The sequence below is a fragment of the Panulirus ornatus genome, chromosome 14 (assembly GCF_036320965.1).
Source record: "Panulirus ornatus isolate Po-2019 chromosome 14, ASM3632096v1, whole genome shotgun sequence".
Taxonomy (NCBI): domain Eukaryota; kingdom Metazoa; phylum Arthropoda; class Malacostraca; order Decapoda; family Palinuridae; genus Panulirus; species Panulirus ornatus.
The window spans coordinates 52,314,711-52,336,778 of record NC_092237.1 but is presented as its reverse complement, the minus strand read 5'-3'; the positions used below and the strand labels follow the sequence as shown (position 1 = coordinate 52,336,778).

The 22,068-nt window shown below is 37.7% G+C and overlaps 1 protein-coding gene across 1 annotated transcript in view; it reads right to left on the bottom strand.

Moving 5' to 3' along the window:
- Nucleotides 1–22,068, bottom strand: part of CPT2 (Carnitine palmitoyltransferase 2) — a 40,750-nt gene that overhangs the window by 1,991 nt on the left and 16,691 nt on the right. The window contains exons 6-12 of the mRNA XM_071669903.1: nucleotides 15,913–16,082; nucleotides 11,323–11,464; nucleotides 8,395–8,551; nucleotides 6,925–7,195; nucleotides 5,497–5,693; nucleotides 2,415–2,584; nucleotides 890–1,115 (exon numbers count right to left, since the gene is read on the bottom strand). Of these exons, the coding sequence (XP_071526004.1) occupies nucleotides 890–1,115; nucleotides 2,415–2,584; nucleotides 5,497–5,693; nucleotides 6,925–7,195; nucleotides 8,395–8,551; nucleotides 11,323–11,464; nucleotides 15,913–16,082 (1,333 nt within the window). The remainder of the gene's footprint in view (nucleotides 1–889; nucleotides 1,116–2,414; nucleotides 2,585–5,496; nucleotides 5,694–6,924; nucleotides 7,196–8,394; nucleotides 8,552–11,322; nucleotides 11,465–15,912; nucleotides 16,083–22,068) is intronic.

The window sequence follows — 22,068 nt, the reverse complement described above, 5'->3', positions numbered from 1 at the left end:
TAAAAGGGGAGCGGGGGACTGGAAATCCTCCCCTCCAGTTTTTACTTTTCCAGAAGAGGTAACAGAGAAGGGGGCCAAGTGAGGATTTTCTCTCTGTTCCTAATGCTAACTTGCTTACATGGGAAATGGTGAATATGTATGAAAGAAAAATCAACCTATGATTTTTACAGTTCAGAAAACAAAAAAGTTACCTTTTGAGGTAAGAACCTGAAATATGAAATCTGGGTGACATAAGCAAAGAGAATGAATATTAGTGTTTCATACTATAATGCTGTTGAAATGGAATTGAGACAAAGCAAAATGGAAGAGGTGAGAAGGATAAGAAAGATAGCAAAATGGTATGCTCAGCAGGGGAAGAAATATGCGTTAAGCTGAGGAAAGTGTGGCATTATGCAAAAAAGCATGACTAGAGATAAAGTATGGAGTTGATCACTACAACATTACAATTGGCGGAATGTCCCAGTAGATCAATACTGGTCACGGTAAGGAAATGTGCCGGTTGGGATAAGCAGACGGTTGTATACACACCAATCAATTGACTAAAAAGAGATATTGTAAGCTCCCTAATGAAGTGAAATGAATGAAAGGATTGAGGAGGAATTTTACGACAACATAATAGGAAAATGTAGCACAAATGGGGGAAATGTGAATAGAAAAGAATCTTGTTATTACCCTGCTAAGTACAATAAGGGTACCACCAATCTACTAGAGGGAAAAAATGTCTTCTGAAAGGCTGGTATCACTACTGTCTGAGTCTTTCCTCTTGTAGGCCATAGAAACATAAACTCAGTCTGACTTCATATCAAAAACATAGAGGAAGAAGTTTCTTCATCATAACAAGCTATCAGAGTTATCAAAAAAGCTGCTAAAGAAATTTTACAGCTCTTACCCATTGCTGCCTCTTTAGTTAAATTCCCATGAACTTTGGAACATTCCAAAATTAATTTTTTCAAGTCTGCATTGCTTGGAGGCTGCAACTGAGATGCAGCTTTAGAGAATGCTGTTGTTTCTAAGGTAGCTGGACGAATTGTTTCTGTGCGACCATGCTTAAAAGCAGCAGTACTACAAGACTCATATGTGGCCACAGTCTCACCATTTTGGAGGTAGTAAGCAGTCTGTGAGAATAAAGAATACAGGTAAGTGATATTCAAAATTTATACAAAAAAATGTAGAAAACATTACCTTGGACCACCTAAATGCTTTGTTTTGTTACAAACTAAAAATAATCTATGTAAACTGATGATGGATCAACTTTCATCTAAATTACACACACCTGGTCCTTGCCACCCAGAGACCCACCATCCTGTGATCCACCTATCCAGTATTCATGAGAATAATGGTATAAGAAAGTAAGAGGAAAAATGAAAAAACAGTGCATGACAGGTAATTACTATGGCGATTGCTAGCAAGAAGTGGAGTTCATCAAAGCATATAAAGTATACATCCAACACATTCATACTTAACAAAAATGATAATCCCTTTTTTTTACAAAAAGTAAACAGTGCCATGTGAGAGGGGTAAAGGGGAACTTTTCGTGATGGTGATAGAAGAGGCAGGTAATGATGGAGTAACCAACACAACTGGGCCATTCCTCCCTCTCTGCCTCTTATGGTAGCAATACCACAAGAATTCTTATGTTGTGAAATCGTTTATATTAATACGTGTCAGAGGTGGAGGCAATGAGGAGAAGTGGGAGACCAAACTGGAGGTGGAAAGATGGAGTAAAAAAGATTTTGAGTGATCGGGGCCTGAACATACAGGAGGGTGAAAGGCGTGCAAGGAATTGAGTGAATTGGAACGATGTGGTATACCGAGGTCGACATGCTGTCAGTAGATTGAACCAAAGCATGTGAAGTGTCTGGGGTAAACCATGGAAAGTTCTGTGGGGCCTGGATGTGGAAAGGGAGCTGTGGTTTCGGTGCATTATTACATGACAGCTAGAGACTAAGTGTGAACAAAAGTGGCCTTTGTTGTCTTTTCCTAGCAATACCTTGCACACATTTGGGGGGAGGGGGTTGTTATTTCATGTGTGGCGGGGTGGCGATGGGAAAGAATAAAGGCAGACAGTATGAATTATGTACATGTGTATATATGTATATGTCTGTGTGTGTATATCTATATGTATACGTTGAGATGTATAGGTGAGTATATTTGCATGTAAGGACGTGTATGTATATACATGTGTATGTGGGTGGGTTGGGCCATTCTTTCGTCTGTTTCCTTGCGCTACCTTGCTAACGCAGGAGACAGCGACAAAGCAAAATAAATAAATAAATATTCAGAAATTTAGTTGCAAAATTATACAGAACTTTGTAAGCTATCAACAATGCATGAACATTACTTAATTTCACATGACCAAACATAAAAGTTTGTGCATGTAAAGGAGGTTTACTGTGTTTGGTATCCATACGTACCTGGAATCCCAACTGCATTATGGCATCTGGAGACACTTTGTGCTTCTTACACATATTCTTGCCAAAAACCTTTGACTCCAAAACATTCACCCCCAGAGCATTTGTGTTTGCTTCATATGCTTGAACGGCTTTATCAATGGCAGCTTCCAGATCTGGTGTGAGGTTGAATTCTGGAATTCAGTTAAAATCTGTACACTTCTGTGACACCCTCTTCCTTGAATATAATGGAATGTGCTGCAATTTCATCAGCATTATAAAATCTTTAATCAACCTAATTGCACTTTAACATCATGTGCTAAAACCCAAAATGTCTATACTTCAATTAATGGCATAATTTTAAAAATTAACCTCATAATTCTTTATTTTGTTTCCAAACTTAATTAGTTTATAACTACCTGATACTTATAAAAGTATTACCAATACAAAAATCATTTGCAACAGCATGTAATGGAATTTACATGCCAATAAGCCAATCAACAAAAAAGGAACACCAAGAAAAACCGAATGCATCCCTTTCAACTCTAACTATAAGCCATTCTTTGCTGTAGTTGACTACAACCACACCTTTATAAGCAATTTTCAGTTAGTCTTCCATTAACCTATCTACAATTTCTAACTTTGTTCTCACTAAAGCCGCGAGTTCCAAATCCATACAACCTATAAGTTCACTTACATACATACAGTTTATGTTCAGTGTGTAGTAGTAAACAAATGCTTCAACTGTATTACAATAATCAAATTCAATTTCTCTTTTTTATTAAAAAAGATCATCACGGGTGAGTCCCTGAATAAACAATGAAATAGAAAAATAGAGGTTTTAAATATTAAAAAAAAATCTCTCCAATGCAGTGTCTTACGAGCAAGAGAGAATCTTTACGATACCTTAAGTGAAATTAGGTTTAAGACCTTCCAATCCTCAGTATTCTTAGAAAGATGCAAGACTTCCCAACCTTTGCTAATCAGCAGCTCATTTGTTTTGGACCTACTTTCAGCCAATCAGAGACTGCCACAGTGATGAAGCCATTGACCAACTCACCCAAGGTATTCCTTTTCTCTGCTGATACAACTCCAGGAAATAAAGAATGTATCTTAAGTTTTTAGTCAGGTATTTCATAATGACAGCAAAAGAAAAATTTCCCACAACCATTGTCAAAATAAATTTAGTTCTCTCCCAACAGAAGCACATTTAGCATTTATACAGTATCAGCATTTGCAGATTGGAACTATAAGACAACGTATGCTTATCCATTTTAGTACATTATAAATCTTTGCATTTATATTTTGTTACAGTACATTAAGTACTTCACAATGGATTAAAGTCAGGCAGTCCTCACTTCAGCCATCTCTAAACCTTTCGTGACTCTCTTTAACTCTCACTTTCTTAAATACCTAGAATCCCATTCCCTTCTTTCCAATCACTACAATGGCTTCTGCAGTGCAAGGTCCACTGGTGATCTTATGTGACTCATCTTTGGTTCTCATATCACAGGCATTATGGTAAAACTTTTGTCATGGCCTTGGATATCTCAAAACCATATGACTGGACGTGACATAAGTTTGCTTTCTTAATTTGCTTCCTCTGGTTTTTCTACTTGTTTTCAATTCCCATGCATATGCCTCCTCTCTAGCTGTTCTATTGCTGCAGTTGTTGATGGTGTGACTTTTCCATCTTATCCCTAAAAGAATGATGTTCTTCAGGGTTCTGTCTGTTGCCAACTCTCTTTCTTCTTTCCCAAAAATGATCTCTCATTAACTTCTAACCTTATTCACTTTTATGATATCACTTTAAACACTTCAACTTACTTTTCTTCCCCCCCCCATCATTCTAATGCATTCTCTTCCTCCCTCAGGCACTGCACTGCACATATCTTCTCTCTCACTTCAAACTTGTGCAGTATCTCTTAATGGGGAATCAGTAACCTGATTAAATTTCAAGAGTACTAATATGCATTTTTTTCTCTTGACTCTACTATGTATTACTTGTTTCTTCCTGTTCAATGAAAAAAAACAATTCAACCTTTTAATAACATAAACATGTTGGGCATAGCCATATCCCTCACTCTATCCCGGAAATCCCTTATAATCAACATCACAAAGTCTGCTTTCCAAAAGCTGTAGATGATGTATAGGTCCAGTAATTATTTTTCTTTGAAGAAGCTACTCCATATCTACAGGGGTTTTCTTTGCCTTAGTATGACGAACTGCTCCCACATCCAGGGCATTTCATTGTCCACCTCCCTATTATTGAGAGCAGAGTCAAAAGCTTTCCATCTCATAAATTTTCCTGACATAATATTTCAGTAACCTTCCCTTTCCATCAGCTGCAGTACTGCTGCCCTCTCTGTCATACAAGTGTCATTTTGCCCACTGCTCTCATGAGCTCAATTACATATTAGTAATTATCTATTTGTACCGTACAGGAAGGGAGTTTTACACCCATGGGACCCCATCTCTAAAACATTCTCTATCATCAAGCAGTTTCTTAAAATTTATGAATGCAGTTGCATTAACCATGTTATGTCACTGTGAATGAAAGCCAAGATGCAGGACCTACTATTCTTAGGCAACTGCCGTAACTTTATGGAAATCAATATAAAGGAAAAGTGTAAGAGTATAACCAGATATGATGTATGGAAACAGAAACACTGAATGCACCTACTATGACCAGAAGAGTGCATGCAATGAAAATAGATTTGTTTCTTTTTCTGGCAATTGGATACAGATGGGAAAGAATGATCAGAAGGAAAAGACTGAAAAGGAAAATGGAACCAAGAAAGCACTGATCAGCAAAATTATTAAGTTCTAAGGAGGTACATGCATATACAGAATACAAAATGATAAAGTTAGTATAAAAGTGAGGCAGAATAAAATCAAATGTCAGGCTGACAGAAATTTTATGGTGCTGATAAGTGCAAAACAAAGGCTGTGCAACACTGATTCTCCCTGAAGACAAAACTGCATGTCGTGCTGCTATATAACGGATAATTGTATGCCCATTATAAGGTTGAAATATCTAACTATAAAGTCATCATTTGTCAATCAATTTGATGAATTTTGGAGGAGCTTCAGTGAATACACCTACCCAGCCTTCGAACAAACTGTGAAGCATCAATATTGGCAGGTATGCTTCCAGGGTGGATGTTTGATTTCTCTGTTACATCCTTCACCACTTCATTAAAATAGCTCATGACAGCTACGCCATCACCCCAGGCATGTTCAAAGTTGAGTGCAACCTGGCCATCAGCAGTGAGTATTAATGAAAAAGACTTATCAAACCACCTGCAAATAGAAGACAATTCACTGTACTGTAAGAAAAAACATTTTGCATTAAAACAGCAAATCAATAATACGTATACAGAAATGAAGGTTTTGAAGGTTGAACATAATTTCTCTTTGTGATGTCCCATATATTTGTTGGGGAACATCAGCTCAGTCTCATTCCTATCCTCATAAAATAGGTGACAGTGGTCTCTTTTGCTCAACCATTTCAGTCAATCTTTGAATCACCAAAGTCTTTGCTCAACAAATGGGATTTAATCTCAGCCAATCAGCAACTGCCACCAAGTTGATATCACCAACCTACTTACTTCCAGTCATCCAGGGCTTACAATTCGAAGATTAGAGCCCCAGTCCAAGAGAGTCACAGAAAGCAGAGAGTTCTTTTTACTCATATTAATTATTTCGCACCCTACAATGGCATTCTTGTATACAGAACAGTGCCCCTTCGGGTTTTTGTTTCACTTCAAACATATGACACGTGTTTATACATAATACAGCTGCAGAATCACAGACTATTGATTCATTTCAAATGCATATGGTACAGCTGTAAAGCACTAAAGGAAATTACCATAAATAAATAAATCACATTTCAAAGCCATAGTATCAGGTAATAACAAGGGAACAATATCAAAAATCAATAGACAGTGATGGTAGTATGAAATACACTAATCAAAGTTCTGCCCATACTGCTGATAAAATTACCAAGTCTTTTTTCTTTTAAACTATTCGCCATTTCCCGCGTTAGCGAGGTAGCCTTAGGAACAGAGGACTGGGCCTTTTTTGGAATATCCTCACCTGGCCCCCTCTGTTCCTTCTTTTGGAAAATTAAAAAAAAACGAGAGGGGAGGATTTCCAGCCCCCCGCTCCCTCCCCTTTTAGTCGCCTTCTATGACACGCAGGGAATACGTGGGAAGTATTCTTAATCCCCTATCCCCAGGGATGCTAAGTAAAAGTAATTAAAAAATGTGGACCAATATCGAGAAACCTTGAAAATCATCTACATCCGAGATTGAGAGGTAAGAGCACTAGAGTTCCACAATCAAGATTTTTCTCAAGTGCTCAGTAAATGATGGGTCAAAAAGATTATTATATGGTGGCTGAAGCAAAAAAGTTACATTTAATGGCATCATATAACTTTAATAGCTGCATCATGGGCTAGCCATAAAATATCTAACTTTTCCAATATAAATCTTTTATCACAGACATACAAAGGAAAACTGCAAATACATACCGATTTTTCCCATTACCATAAAGGAACGTGCGATACATCTTCTCTGGATCTAAATTGACTTCTTCACAATCAAACACAACATTAAAAGCTGCAGTATCAATTGCATTCAAGGCAGCTTCATTTCCTGCTACTACCAACTCTTCATGACATGCAGCCCAAGTGTCACGGTTCTCAGAAGAAAGGATAGCAATTGAATGTTTTGGAGGTGGAGTCTGGTCCTTGGCAATATAAGAAACACAGGCATGAATATGGTCTGGGGAGAGGATGTTGCCTGGAAAGGAGCAGGAATGTTATTGAGTTATACAATGACAAAGACTGACCAAAGACATGTCTTGGTATAAGGAAAATGAAATAATATTCTTCCCCCACTGACTTCACAAAGATTGTGTATATGGCAAATGTTACAGGTAAGTTATTCCATTTGCATAACTGATAAATATGAAAGCTTAATGTTCATTACTTGATTACTATACTAAGAAAAAGAATAATGAAAATATTTGTAACTTAACGGTGTCTATCACTCAACCAAGGAGGCTCATGGTAGCTGACAGTACCTTCAGACAACACGATAAAGACTAAACGGATGCAAACAGCTGTAGTTTAAATTCTGAAGAACTATTAGCTGAAAATCTGTTCCTCTACTGTAAAAGACATTTGTAATTTGCTTAGAGGCTATGTATACTTCTGAAAAAGACCATGACATACATAGTAAGACGGGGGCAAATGAAACAAAGTTTGGTCAGGTGACCAAGAAAGAAGCTCCCTAAGGTTCATAGATGACTTTCACTGCTTATTCCTACTATTATTTGATTGATACATCACATATAAAATCAAAAACATCTCTAAAGGAAGTCTAAGACCACTGTCTCTATGGGGGTTAAGCACTACATTGCAATGGCATTCTGAGTTTTGATCCATATTAAAAGCTATTATTTTTTCATATCATACTTGACCGCAGTTTCAAGCATCAGAGAGATAGTGCCAAGAAACAGACGAAGAAAGACCCATCCACTTATATGCATACATGCACATCATTCCAATTTACTCTATTCCTTGTACGCCTCTCAGCCTCCTGCATGTTCAGGCCCCGATCACTCAAAATCTTTTTCACTCCATCATTTCACCTGCAATTTGGTCTTCTGATATAATTCTAAAAGTAAGGTTTTGAAGTTTGAATTCTTTTTTAATACCTTATATTTCTGATAACCATCCCTTTTTCCAGCATACAATTAGATAAGTTTTTCCTGATTTTCATGGACATAAGGAAACTCATGTCCCTATCATACATACAATAGCACATTACCAATAATTGCATTTAAATCCCCTACTAGCAAGATTCCAGCCTTCAAATCAAAACTGCTAAAACTCTCATTCAGCTCCTCTTAGTGAAATCAATACAAACAAAAATTACACTTTCTATTGCTTTTCAAGTCTCAGACTTAACATGTAATCATCTTAGCAAATACATACCATCTCTGTCAAAGAGATCAAACACATAGAAGTGGCCATTTTTCATGAAGAGCATGTGGCGTGCTTGGGGATCACACTTCAGCCTGTCCTTGCCAATTTCTGGTATTCGAGTTGAATTGAAGAGGTTGCCAAATTGAGACATGTCCAATGGGAATGCCTAAAACAGTAATCCACATATTTATGAAGAATGTAATGAAAACGCTGAAAAACTAGGAAGCCTCATGAACATAAATGCTGAGTCTAATAGGGTGAAAGTACAGAGGAACAACAACTGAAATTAAAACAAAAACTGAAAGTGGATCACATTTAAAGACAGTTGTAAGAATGTCGGGTCACAGATATGAAACCATTTATGAAAAATAGGAAGAAGGTAGGCAAGTGAAAACAATCCCATGGGAAATATTTCCCATACCACATCATCACAATTGCGGCAGTGACTTTGACTTTTTCACACTTAATATCCCTGTAAGATTCCTCAGAAAAATTCTGTTTAATATACATTAGTATCAATCAAATGACAGTGAAAAAACTAATCAAAACCAAGTTGCTAGCCCATGTGAAAAAATGCTTAATGTTCACCATATTTCAGTTCAATATAAGTTCCATTCACACGAGTTATTTTACTTCTGTGAGTTCATCACTTTGATACTTAAGTTATCATTAATGAAAAATTTACTTTCGGGATAATATTCTTTCATCATGGCAACACAGAAGAAATCAAAAGTAGAGTTGATAACATACACAAACTTGATATCAGCAAATTGCTGTGTTGATTCTACTGCCTCCCTGAATCTAAGCCAACACACTGTGCAGCTCAAGTACAATCCATGCAAAGGCTTCTCATGTAAATCATCTCTATAAAATTAGTCATTACACTTTTCATGCTGTGGCTGAACTGCATAAAGGACTTTGGGGGAATGCACCTCTATCTTTACCATTCATTATTAAGTTCACTATGCACATGTCTACTATACATGCATTCTTCCAAGAACACATCCCATGTGCACAGTGGTGTAGGCTCGAATAAAAAGTTTGGAAAAGCATTCACACATGTGCAAGATAAGAAAGATTTTCAAGGTATCAATTGCAAGAGAAAATTTACTAAATGAAGCACACCTGCTGTTCAAAAGATGCGACAAGAGCTAGATATCCTGCTGGAAACTTTCATAACAAATCATGCAAAAATATCATGAAACTTTCAAGCAGACTATTTCTTGAGTGAGTAGTAGAATTCTGGTCCTTACATTGTTAAAAAGGAAAAAGATTGTTTTAACAAGATTTTACAAATGTATAAAAGAAGATTAATGCCTTGAATACAGCCTTATGAGGAAAGATTAGGAACTCTAACTATTCTACATTTATCATTCACCATTAATGTTTCCTATTCCATAGGTTGTCTCAGGTACAAACAGTCTCTCAAATTACTTATACAAATCTTCAACCCATGTCAACCATGTTAGTGTGACCCATGAAATACTCTTCTCTACAAAATTATGGACTATTTGTTGATTCTATTGAAATTTTCAAAATAAAAAAATTTCATATTACAGATACAGTGTCTACGTACACAGGGATGAGTTAACTAAGAGCAAAGAGCTAAATTTCAAAGGATAAAGGTAACAAAACACTGGAATAAGCAACCCACTGTCACAGTGTCAAAAAACAGTCTGTCTAAACATTATATAATAATTCAAGATTTTCAGAGATGAATATTTTCATTCTTTCACAGAATACCTCATTACAGGTCAAGGGGTATTATCCTAATTACCTCAGGTAGAGGCATATTATAGTTACAAAAGATCCTTTCCATTAACTTTTCATATTTTCATCTATACCTTTGAATGTTGTCCACACTTCTTCTTTACAAATTCTTTATTCATATGTAAAGTTCTGAACTATTTTTTGCGTATGTTACCTGAGATGGCATGAGTTACTGAAACCCTAATCGAGGCCATCTTGCTAACGCTACACATATATATTCTAGCCTAAACCAGCTGGGTTGACTGTGTACTGACTGTCACAATGAGGATTCAAACCTACGAGTTCAACCCTTGGTGGCCCATGAATGTGACATGGTCAGGAATGCTAACTACTTCCATATTCCTATTTGTTCACTACCTTTATGGTGTTCAACAATCCTTTTAACACAGTCTATCACAATCCTACTACTTTATCTATATTACCAAAGACATGGCTGTAATTTCTGTCAATAATGTTTACTTCTTTTACCTTTATATACCAAAGTAACCAAAGCCCTCAGCCATTCCTTTGACATCATAACACTAAGAAAAATTCAAAATCTTCTTATTGATTTTCAGACAATCTTGTACTCTGAATCAGTTAACCATATGTTTTCCATTCTCTCTGTTCATACGAGATGGGAAATTCAGACTCATTCAATCTTTCTTACCTAAATGCTAAATATTCTCCATTTGCTTTGAAGCAGTCTTTCTTTCCAATAACATTAGTTTCTAATATTCAACTGGCTTTCAGAGAACAGAAATGATTATTATAACCAAGTCATAATAACCTTAAGGGCTCCTCTCTAGAAACTATTACAAATTTTTATTGCAAGGTAAAGGAGCAGATGCACTATGTGTACTTTTCATTTCCATTCAATTATCATCTCGTCCCCAACTTTCACCATCCAACAAAACTACAATATGTCTGCATCACCTGCTTTTTCATCCATCAATCATTTTTCTGCTCTTCTTACTAGCCTCATGTATAACATGTTCAACTCAATACATGTAGCACAAACTTCCAACTTCTTATCCTATTACGGAAACAATGAATTTCATCAATCCCTCATTAGATCCTTAAAAAATGAAATACCCAACTTTTTAAACTTCATCCCCCTCAAAAACTTCCCATCCTGTCTAACATTAAAGTTTACTTTTAATATGCAAAACCACTTTCCAGCCTCACCTTGAAAAGGTATGCACCATATGAAGCCATGGAAGAAGGGAGCCATCGTATAATGTTGCGAAATTGCTGAGTATCACTCTTAGCTGGGTTGAGATGATAGATAACTGGTTCCAAAATACTATCCCGAAGAGTTTGCATAAATCTGCAACATCATTTGCAGCTAATCAGATGAACCTACTGGGGATGAAATCATGTGGCTACACTGTGAGGAATTAGAGAAGATAAACAGACCCAGAGTGTTGGGAGGCTGGTCATTATGGTATGGAACATGCATTTGGTTGTTGATGATAATATGCTCCAGGTTAATAATTATGGAAACGTAGAGGTTATAACCCCTCTCCCATCAGTGTGAGATAATTTTTGCCTCTCATTGTGATGCTGGAAATATCTAGTCAATGAAGCATACAACAACCATGCTGGAAATGGAGTTGGTACAAATTTCTCCTTTGAAATAAAATTGTGGGTAAAGTGTAAAATCTATGAGAAAATGTGTTAACATCTTTAGAGTTTGATATCTAAAAAAGGTACAATACTATCAAAGGCACAAGTCAGATAGTTCTCAACAGAATGTGTTAGTGGAAAGATGACGAACACTGTTTACATGAATGGATGGAAAGAAATGAAGTTAACTACATAGTACTAAGGTCTTGTGAGGGGCCGATAAGGCTACTGCTCAAGTCCTCTGGTGAGGACACGATAGGGATGATTTGATATCAGATGCAATGGAAGTGTTTTGAATACAAAAGTGACATGATTTGAGGTCATTCATCTTATATGAGGAGTAAATTTAGTGAGCACACTAAAAAAGTAAGAAGCATTTATATAAAAGTACAGTTTCTTTAAGGAGAAGGGTGGTGCCAGGAATGTATGATGGAAAGCAATATGAATAAGTACATGTGCATATATGTATATGTCTGTGTATGTATATATATGTGTTTATGAGTGGATGGGCCATTCTTCCTCTATTTTCTGGAGCTACCTTGTTGATGTGGGAAACGGTGATTATGTATAATAATGATAAATATGTTGACATGTATATGTACATGTACGTGAGTGTGTATATATGTGTGCATATGATTGGATGGGTCTTTCTTCATCTGTTTCCTGACATGACCTCGCTGACTTGGGAAATGACGATCAAGTATAAGAATAAGAATAATAATAATAATCATAATAATAATTGACCAAGAGGATATATGTGTCAGAGGTGCAGGGAACGAGGAGAAGTGGGAGACTAAATTGGAGGTGGAAAGATGGAGTGAAAAAGATTTTGTGTGATCGGGGCCTGAACATGCAGGAGGGTGAAAGGAGGGCAAGGAATAGAGTGAATTGGAGCGATGTGGTATACCGGGGTTGACGTGCTGTCAGTGGATTGAATCAAGGCATGTGAAGCGTCTGGGGTAAACCATGGAAAGCTGTGTAGGTATGTATATTTGCGTGTGTGGACGTATGTATATACATGTGTATGGGGGGGGGTTGGGCCATTTCTTTCGTCTGTTTCCTTGCGCTACCTCGCAAACGCGGGAGACAGCGACAAAGTATAATAATATAATAATAATAAACGTTGAGATGTGTAGGTATGTATATTTGCGTGTGTGGACGTGTACGTATATACATATGTATGTGGGTGGGATGGGCCATTCTTTCGTCTGTTTCCTTGCGCTACCTCGCTACTGTGGGAGACAGCGACAAAGCAAAATGAATATGAAATAAATAATTTTTTATTATCATTATTTTGCTTTGTCGCTGTCTCCCGCATTTGCGAGGTAGCGCAAGGAAACAGAAGATAGAAATGGCCCAACCCACCCCCATGCACATGTATATACACACATGTCCACACACGCAAACCTACTCACCCATACATCTCAATGTACACATATTTATACACACACAGACACATACATATATACCCAAGCACACAATTCACACTGCCTGCCTTTATTCCTTCCCATCGCCACCTCGCCACACATGGAATACCATCCCCCTCCCCCTCATGTGTGCGAGGTAGCACTAGGAAAAGATAAAGGCCCCATTCGTTCACACTCAGTCTCCAGCTGTCATGCAATAATGCCTGAAACCACAGCTCCCTTTCCACATCCAGGCCCCACACAACTTTCCATGGTTTACCCCAGACGCTTCACATGCCCTGATTCAATCCAATAAATAATAATAATAATAATAATATTTTCTTTATTATATTATACTTAATTGCTGTTTCTCACATCAGGTAGTGCCAGGAAACAGATGAAGAATAGCCCATCCATTCATATCCGCATATATGTACATAAATGCCGATACATGCACATATACACATATACACGCATATACACGTAATATATACACAGACATACATATATACACATGTACATATTCATACTTGCTTCCCATCATCCATTCTTGATGCTACCCTGCACCATAGAAATCAGCATGGGTACCCCCTGCTTCAGCAAGGTAGCGCCATGAAAACAGACAAAAAAAGGTCACATTCATTCACACTCAGTCTCTAGCTGTCATGTGTAATGCACCGAAACCACAGCTCCCTATCCACATCCAAGCCCCACAGTCCTTTCCATGGTTTATCCCAGACATTTCACATGTATGTGACTTGAGTTTGGAAAAGTATGTGAAAGGAGAAAGATGAGAGTAAATATCAATAAGAGCAAGGTTATTAGGTTCAGTAGGGTTGGGGGGCAAGAAAATTGGGACGTAAGTTTGAATGGAGAAAACTGGAGGAAGTGTTTTAAATATTTCGGAGTGGACTTAACAGTGAATGGGACCATGGAAGTGAGTCACAGGGTGGAGAAGGGGGCAAAGGTTCTAGGAGCGATGAAGAAGGTGTGGAAGGAGAGAACATTATCTTTGAGAGCAAAAATGGATATGTTTGAAAGAATAGTAGTTCCAACAATGTTATATGTTTGTGAGGCATGGGCTATATATAGGGTTGTATGGAGGAGGGTGGATGTGTTGGAAATGAAATGTTTGAGGACAATATGTGGTGTGAAGTGGTTTGATTAAGTAATGAAAGGGTAAGAGAGATGTGTGGAAATAAAAAGTGTGGTTGAGCGAGCAGAAGAGGGTGTGTTGAAATGGTGTGGACATATGGATAGAATGAGTGAGGAAAGACTGACAAAGAGTATATACGTGTCAGAGGTGGAGGGACCAAGGAGAAGCGAAGACCAAACTGGAGGTGGAAGGATGGAGTGAAAAAGATTTTGACCAATCAGTGGTGGGAAATGGTGATCAAGTTTAATAAATAAATAAATTGTGTATATGTGTGTATGCAAGTGGATGGGTCTTTTTTCGTCTGTTTCCTAGCACTACTTCGCTAATGAAGGAAACAGTCATCAAGTATAATAGATAAATATAAATATTCTAAATCTTACTTTAACACACTGGATATGGGTAAAGAATGTTTATGAGTGGTTTGAGAGGCTGTATCTACATCATCTATCCCACGGAAGTAGGACTGGGTTTACTTATGATATTGATAGGAAGGAACTAAACAAACACTCAGAATGCTAATATGAAAATGCACAAAGTAATACAGAAATGGGCAAAGGAAATGCAAACAATGATGAATAAACTTAAGAGTAAAAGAATGTAAAGGCAATTAAATAAGTAAAACTCTAAAGGGGTGTGTCAGAACTAGAAATGAGATTAGAAAGAAAAATGATGGAACTTACGAATTTTTATAATTGGTTAGTAACAAGGATAACAAAACGTGAACAAAAATAAAAAATAAAAATTTGAGAGCTTGGCCAGCTGTTGGAGAGATATTGCTGAAAGAAAAATGTAAGCCATCATATGTGGCAAGATATGTTAGGGAAAGGATTCAATCCACACTAATTCACGCTAAAGAAATGCAAGACAAAGGAACATAAATGCTACACCTTGTTCAGGGATATGAAATCTGGAAAGAATGAAAAATGAAAAACAATTGCATGATATCTTCTGAAGAATGTGGTTTAAAATAATAGAACAGAAAAGATATTTCTAGATAGCATATCCATTTATCATAGCAATTTTTATTTTGAAAAGTTCTAGCTATACTACTGAAACATTGGTCTGTACCAACAGAGAGGCTTGAAGATTGTAAGCAAATGAGATGAATTTTCTCACAAGAAAATATGGTGAAATACGAGAGAGACTAAGCAGACAAATCAAAGATTAATGCAATGTTTTATTTCTTAATGAGAATTGTCAAAATAATCAATCAAGTGATAAAATACTGATCTGGTAAGAGAATAGAGTAAATGTTGAGATAAACATAATCAATGAAAGTAAAACTGATGTTAGTGAAAATCAAACAAATGCAGGGTGGTGGGAAGATGGTGAGCCAAGTTGAAATAATGCATGTAAAAGAAGTTTTTCATAAAGTATTACACAATGTTGTTTTAATATGCTGTGGCATAGTGTGGAAAGGAGACTATAGAAGCCATCCTGACCAATTCACCAGAAAGCAAATTTTAGGTCATCAATCTTCGAATGTATTCTGCTTGATGTACATATTCTTAGTATGTGGATTTCATGAATAACAAATACAAAGTGTACAATTGTCTCGGATGAAAATAATAAAAATAAGGTACTAACCTTATGGATGATATAAGTATATTAGTGGCACGTATAATAGGGTCTGAATAACCTGGTCGCTCCTCAGGATGAAAAGCCAAAAAGGGATTGTAGTTAAGAACAACTGGAACACGATCCCTCAAGTACATATCAAACCATGGTCCCGAGATGTAGCTGGTGTGTTTATTGGCCTGGCAAAGAAATATCTTTGTCAAAACAAACATATGATATGATTCCTCAAGTACATATCAAACCATGGTCCCGAGATGTAGCTGGTGTGTTTATTGGCCAGGCAAAGAAATATCTTTGTCAAAACGAACATATGATATAATTTTATATCTCTAACCAGCACATACCATAAGGAAAAGTTGTACAGACCAATAGAATTCTACCTATATCCAAACTAGTATGTAACAAATTGGCATACAAATGACCTTCTTCATATATCATTAGATTTTTAAGGAATCACCTAAACATAAACCCACTTCACAGATGAAGTTCTATATCTTTCCTTTTCCCTCCCCTGTTGTCTTCCTTTGTCACTTCTCTCTCCCGCTATGGCAATTACCTGGCTGTAATGTATAAGGAGGAAGTTTTATACTCATGGGGCCCCTTCTTAAATTCATGTATGCTATCTGCATTGATCATGTCCTTAGTGATTCTATTACATTCATTCACAACTCCTACACTAAAAAAGTAATTACTTACTTTCTTTTAACAAGTTCCTTGCTTAATTTCACATTATGTCCTCTGGTAGCTCGATCACTGTCAGTCCGATATGGACACAATGAGTTATTCTAATCATATTTGTTATTTTCATACATCTGCAACAGCCTGGAACTCCCCAATTCTTAAGTTTTCCACTTTTTCTACATATTTCAAACCTTCTCTCATTACTCATCATCAGTCACATATCTGATTTAATAAGCAAAAAATCTGCTCTCGTAACCGAATCTTAAATATACCCATCACATATATATCCACCTGAAATAATAATATTCATCTACATTCTGGATGCCAACTGTCTCTCAAACATTACAAACACTGCTTAAACATACAAGATGCTCAGGCCCAAAATGCAACTTCCACCCTGATGATCCTCAACACTCATTCCTCCACTGTCCTGCACAGACACACATTCATATACTTTTTGATCTGTGGTTCTGCCTAATGGATATGGCCAAGTTCATCACTGCTGCAAGAATCCTAAAGAAAGGGCTCCTAGGGCAAGAGGGTTATTTACATAGCTCTTGAAAAATATATCCATCACTGGCACTCTTCTCATAATCCTGAATAAAATAAACTTTTACTAACATACACCAGGGGGGACAGTACTTCTTCAGATAAAAGTGAAGCATTTAATGTACATTTGGAAATCAACTGTTCAAAAATAATCTATTTGGAAACTCACCATCCATAGCAGGCAATGGTAAAAAAAAGCTAGCCAAATTGTTTCTTAAATGTACAAAAAGCAAGTTAACATGACTTATATATGACTGTGATTTTGCGCAAAACCTAATGCATATAATGCCCTGCTGAGGGGTGGTGATGGTTTAATGGAAGGGAGGAAGGCCACATGATGCAAATTCACTAACTGACACTTACCTCTATCTATGGTTACTATTTACATATATTTTCATATCTATTCATTTATCATACTTAACCTCTGTCTCCCATGTTAGTGAGGTAGCGTAAGGAAACAGATGAGGAATGGCCCAACCCACCCACATACATATGTATATACATAAACGCCCACACACACATATACATACATTTACATTTTAACGTATACAAACATATATATATATATACATGTGTACATATCCATACTTGCTGCCTTCATCCATTCCCATCACCACCCCACCACACACGAAATAGCATTCCCCTCCCCCCTCCAGTGATGCAGTACCAGGAACAGACAAAATAGGCCACATTCATTCACACTGTCTCTAGTTGTCATGTATAATGCACTGAAGCCACAGCTCCCTTTCCACATCCAAGCCCCACAGACCTTTCCATGGTTTACCCCAGACACTTCACATGCCCTGGTTCAATCCACTGACAGCATATCAACCCCGGTATACCACATCATTCAAATTCACTCTATTCCTTGCACACCTTTCACCCTCCTGTATGTTCAGGCCCCGATCGCTCAAAATCTTTTTCACTCCATCCTTCCACCTCAAATTTGGTCTCCTGCTACTCATTCTTCCCTCCACCTCTGACACATATATCCTCTTGGTCAATCTTTCCTCACTCATTCTCTCCATGTCCAAACCATTTCAACACACCCTCCTCTGCTCTCTCAACCACACTCTTTTTACTACAGAATGGAAAAAGGTGAGAACAATGGAAGTAAGGGGAGTGGGGGAGGAATGGGATGTATTTAGGGAATCAGTGATGGACTGCGCAAAAGATGCTTGTAGCATGAGAAGAGTGGGAGGTGGGTTGATTAGAAAGGGTAGTGAGTGGTGGGATGAAGAAGTAAGAGTATTAGTGAAAGAGAAGAGAGAGGCATTTGGACGATTTTTGCAGGGAAAAAATGCAATTGAGTGGGAGATGTATAAAAGAAAGAGACAGGAGGTCAAGAGAAAGGTGCAAGAGGTGAAAAAAAGGGCAAATGAGAGTTGGGGTGAGAGAGTATCATTAAATTTTAGGGAGAATAAAAAGATGTTCTGGAAGGAGGTAAATAAAGTGCGTAAGACAAGGGAGCAAATGGGAACTTCAGTGAAGGGCGCAAATGGGGAGGTGATAACAAGTAGTGGTGATGTGAGAAGGAGATGGAGTGAGTATTTTGAAGGTTTGTTGAATGTGTTTGATGATAGAGTGGCAGATATAGGGTGTTTTGGTCGAGGTGGTGTGCAAAGTGAGAGGGTTAGGGAAAATGATTTGGTAAACAGAGAAGAGGTAGTGAAAGCTTTGCGGAAGATGAAAGCCGGCAAGGCAGCAGGTTTGGATGGTATTGCAGTGGAATTTATTAAAAAAGGGGGTGACTGTATTGTTGACTGGTTGGTAAGGTTATTTAATGTATGTACGACTCATGGTGAGGTGCCTGAGGATTGGCGGAATGCGTGCATAGTGCCACTGTACAAAGGCAAAGGGGATAAGAGTGAGTGCTCAAATTACAGAGGTATAAGTTTGTTGAGTATTCCTGGTAAATTATATGGGAGGGTATTGATTGAGAGGGTGAAGGCATGTACAGAGCATCAGATTGGGGAAGAGCAGTGTGGTTTCAGAAGTGGTAGAGGATGTGTGGATCAGGTGTTTGCTTTGAAGAATGTATGTGAGAAATACTTAGAAAAGCAAATGGATTTGTATGTAGCATTTATGGATCTGGAGAAGGCATATGATAGAGTTGATAGAGATGCTCTGTGGAAGGTATTAAGAATATATGGTGTGGGAGGAAAGTTGTTAGAAGCAGTGAAAAGTTTTTATCGAGGATGTAAGGCATGTGTACGTGTAGGAAGAGAGGAGAGTGACTGGTTCTCGGTGAATGTAGGTTTGCGGCAGGGGTGTGTGATGTCTCCAAGGTTGTTTAATTTGTTTATGGATGGGGTTGTTAGGGAGGTAAATGCAAGAGTTTTGGAAAGAGGTGCAAGTATGAAGTCTGTTGGAGATGAGAGAGCTTGGGAAGTGAGTCAGTTGTTGTTCGCTGATGATACAGCGCTGGTGGCTGATTCATGTGAGAAACTGCAGAAGCTGGTGACTGAGTTTGGTAAAGTGTGTGGAAGAAGAAAGTTAAGAGTAAATGTGAATAAGAGCAAGGTTATTAGGTACAGTAGGGTTGAGGGTCAAGTCAACTGGGAGGTGAGTTTGAATGGAGAAAAACTGGAGGAAGTGAAGTGTTTTAGATATCTGGGAGTGGATCTGGCAGCGGATGGAACCATGGAAGCGGAAGTGGATCATAGGGTGGGGGAGGGGGCGAAAATTCTGGGAGCTTTGAAGAATGTGTGGAAGTCGAGAACATTATCTCGGAAAGCAAAAATGGGTATGTTTGAAGGAATAGTGGTTCCAACAATGTTGTATGGTTGCGAGGCGTGGGCTATGGATAGAGTTGTGCGCAGGAGGATGGATGTGCTGGAAATGAGATGTTTGAGGACAATGTGTGGTGTGAGGTGGTTTGATAGAGTGAGTAACGTAAGGGTAAGAGAGATGTGTGGAAATAAAAAGAGCGTGGTTGAGAGAGCAGAAGAGGGTGTTTTGAAGTGGTTTGGGCACATGGAGAGAATGAGTGAGGAAAGATTGACCAAGAGGATATATGTGTCGGAGGTGGAGGGAACGAGGAGAAGAGGGAGACCAAATTGGAGGTGGAAAGATGGAGTGAAAAAGATTTTGTGTGATCGGGGCCTGAACATGCAGGAGGGTGAAAAGAGGGCAAGGAATAGAGTGAATTGGAACGATGTGGTATACCGGGGTTGACGTGCTGTCAGTGGATTGAATCAAGGCATGTGAAGCGTCTGGGGTAAACCATGGAAAGCTGTGTAGGTATGTATATTTGCGTGTGTGGACGTATGTATATACATGTGTATGGGGGGGGGGGGGGCCATTTCTTTCGTCTGTTTCCTTGCGCTACCTCGCAAACGCGGGAGACAGCGACAAAGTTTTTTTTTTTTTTTTTTTTTTTTTATACTTTGTCGCTGTCTCCCGCGTTTGCGAGGTAGCGCAAGGAAACAGACGACAAAGTATAATAATATAAAAAATAAATATTCATATTTTTTTTCATACATATTTGTCATTTCCCGCATTAGCGAGGTAGTGTTAAGAACAGAGGACTGAGCCTTAAAGGAAATATCCTTACTTGGCCCCCTTCTCTGTTCCTTCTTTTAGAAAAGCAAAAAACTGGAGGGAAGGATTTCCAGCCCCCCCTGCTCCCATTCACATATATATTTACACATAATGTAGTTACACTTCTCTAAGTAAGTAAATATGTAAAAAAAAAAATGCTTTCAAAAAGTAACATTCTCTGAGGAAAGCATCCGAGGTGATCAAGGTGACATTTAGCAGCCAAACAATGTCAAAATGCTGGTGTGAGATTTAACAATGTCCACAAAACATAGTGATTAATGTAAAGAATCCTGGTATTGCATAAGGATTCATCACAGGATGACACCTGGCACATAAGGGGTAAGTGTTTCATAAATGGACCACTGCTAATGAACAGAGTCTTCACATGAGGATACCTGGCACATAACATTTAAGTAAGTGCACAAAGAAAGGAATTTACTGAAAATACTGATGGATGCAGTTTAAGTAAACAATACAAAGAGTACAGTCTAAAACATAACTTTTGTCTAACAACCTTATCATTCAGTTTCAGTTGAGCATGTAGTTCTAAACCTGGCCCTTCTTTAAACTGGGACACAGCAAGCTCCGTTGCACTATATTCTTCAGGTTTCAGTATGGCTTTCTGCGATCTTAAGTAGCGTGTACATGTCTTATCCAAATCTGAAAAGATGCCATAAGAATAATGAGATGTCTTACATAAGACTTCATGATGGTCCTATATCTTACTAGAAAATCATTTTATTTTGGATACATATCAAAATAAACTTTTTCAACACAATATTGCTTATATCTTTCCACTGTCACATGATACTGTATGGTTAAATGTCCAAAGAATAGATGTATAACCAAAAAGCTGTAAAGAAGACAGTTGGGTACCTAATTTATCACAATGCAGACAGGATCTCCTACAGAATACAAATGACTAGATGAATGAGAGGCTGACAGATTTGAAAATATCAGCATGGCATAAACATATGCAAAGGCCCAAAGGCTTTACTGGATATGGACTGAGGATATATATAGCTATACCATGGTTTTTTATTAAAATTGGGCTTTAAAATTAAGCTCAACACACCAAAACTTTAGTGAATTCCATAAGTCTTCTACAGTCTCAAAGAAAGTCGCTGATGTTTTTCTTGCAGTGACAAAGTTGGCGGCAATACACATATGCATGTACATGTGAATTTCTTAGTATCTGGTGTTATGAATACTGATGACAAGTTGTTCTTCCCAATGTGAATAGCTTCAACTACTTATTGTTTTTATGTTACTGCATTGTCTTAATATCTTTGTATTCTTGTCCATGATTTGTCATAAATACTCAAAATATCAGAATACCGACAATTTCATACTCTGAACAACCAGCCTTATCTGATGTTAAAAGAATTTTCA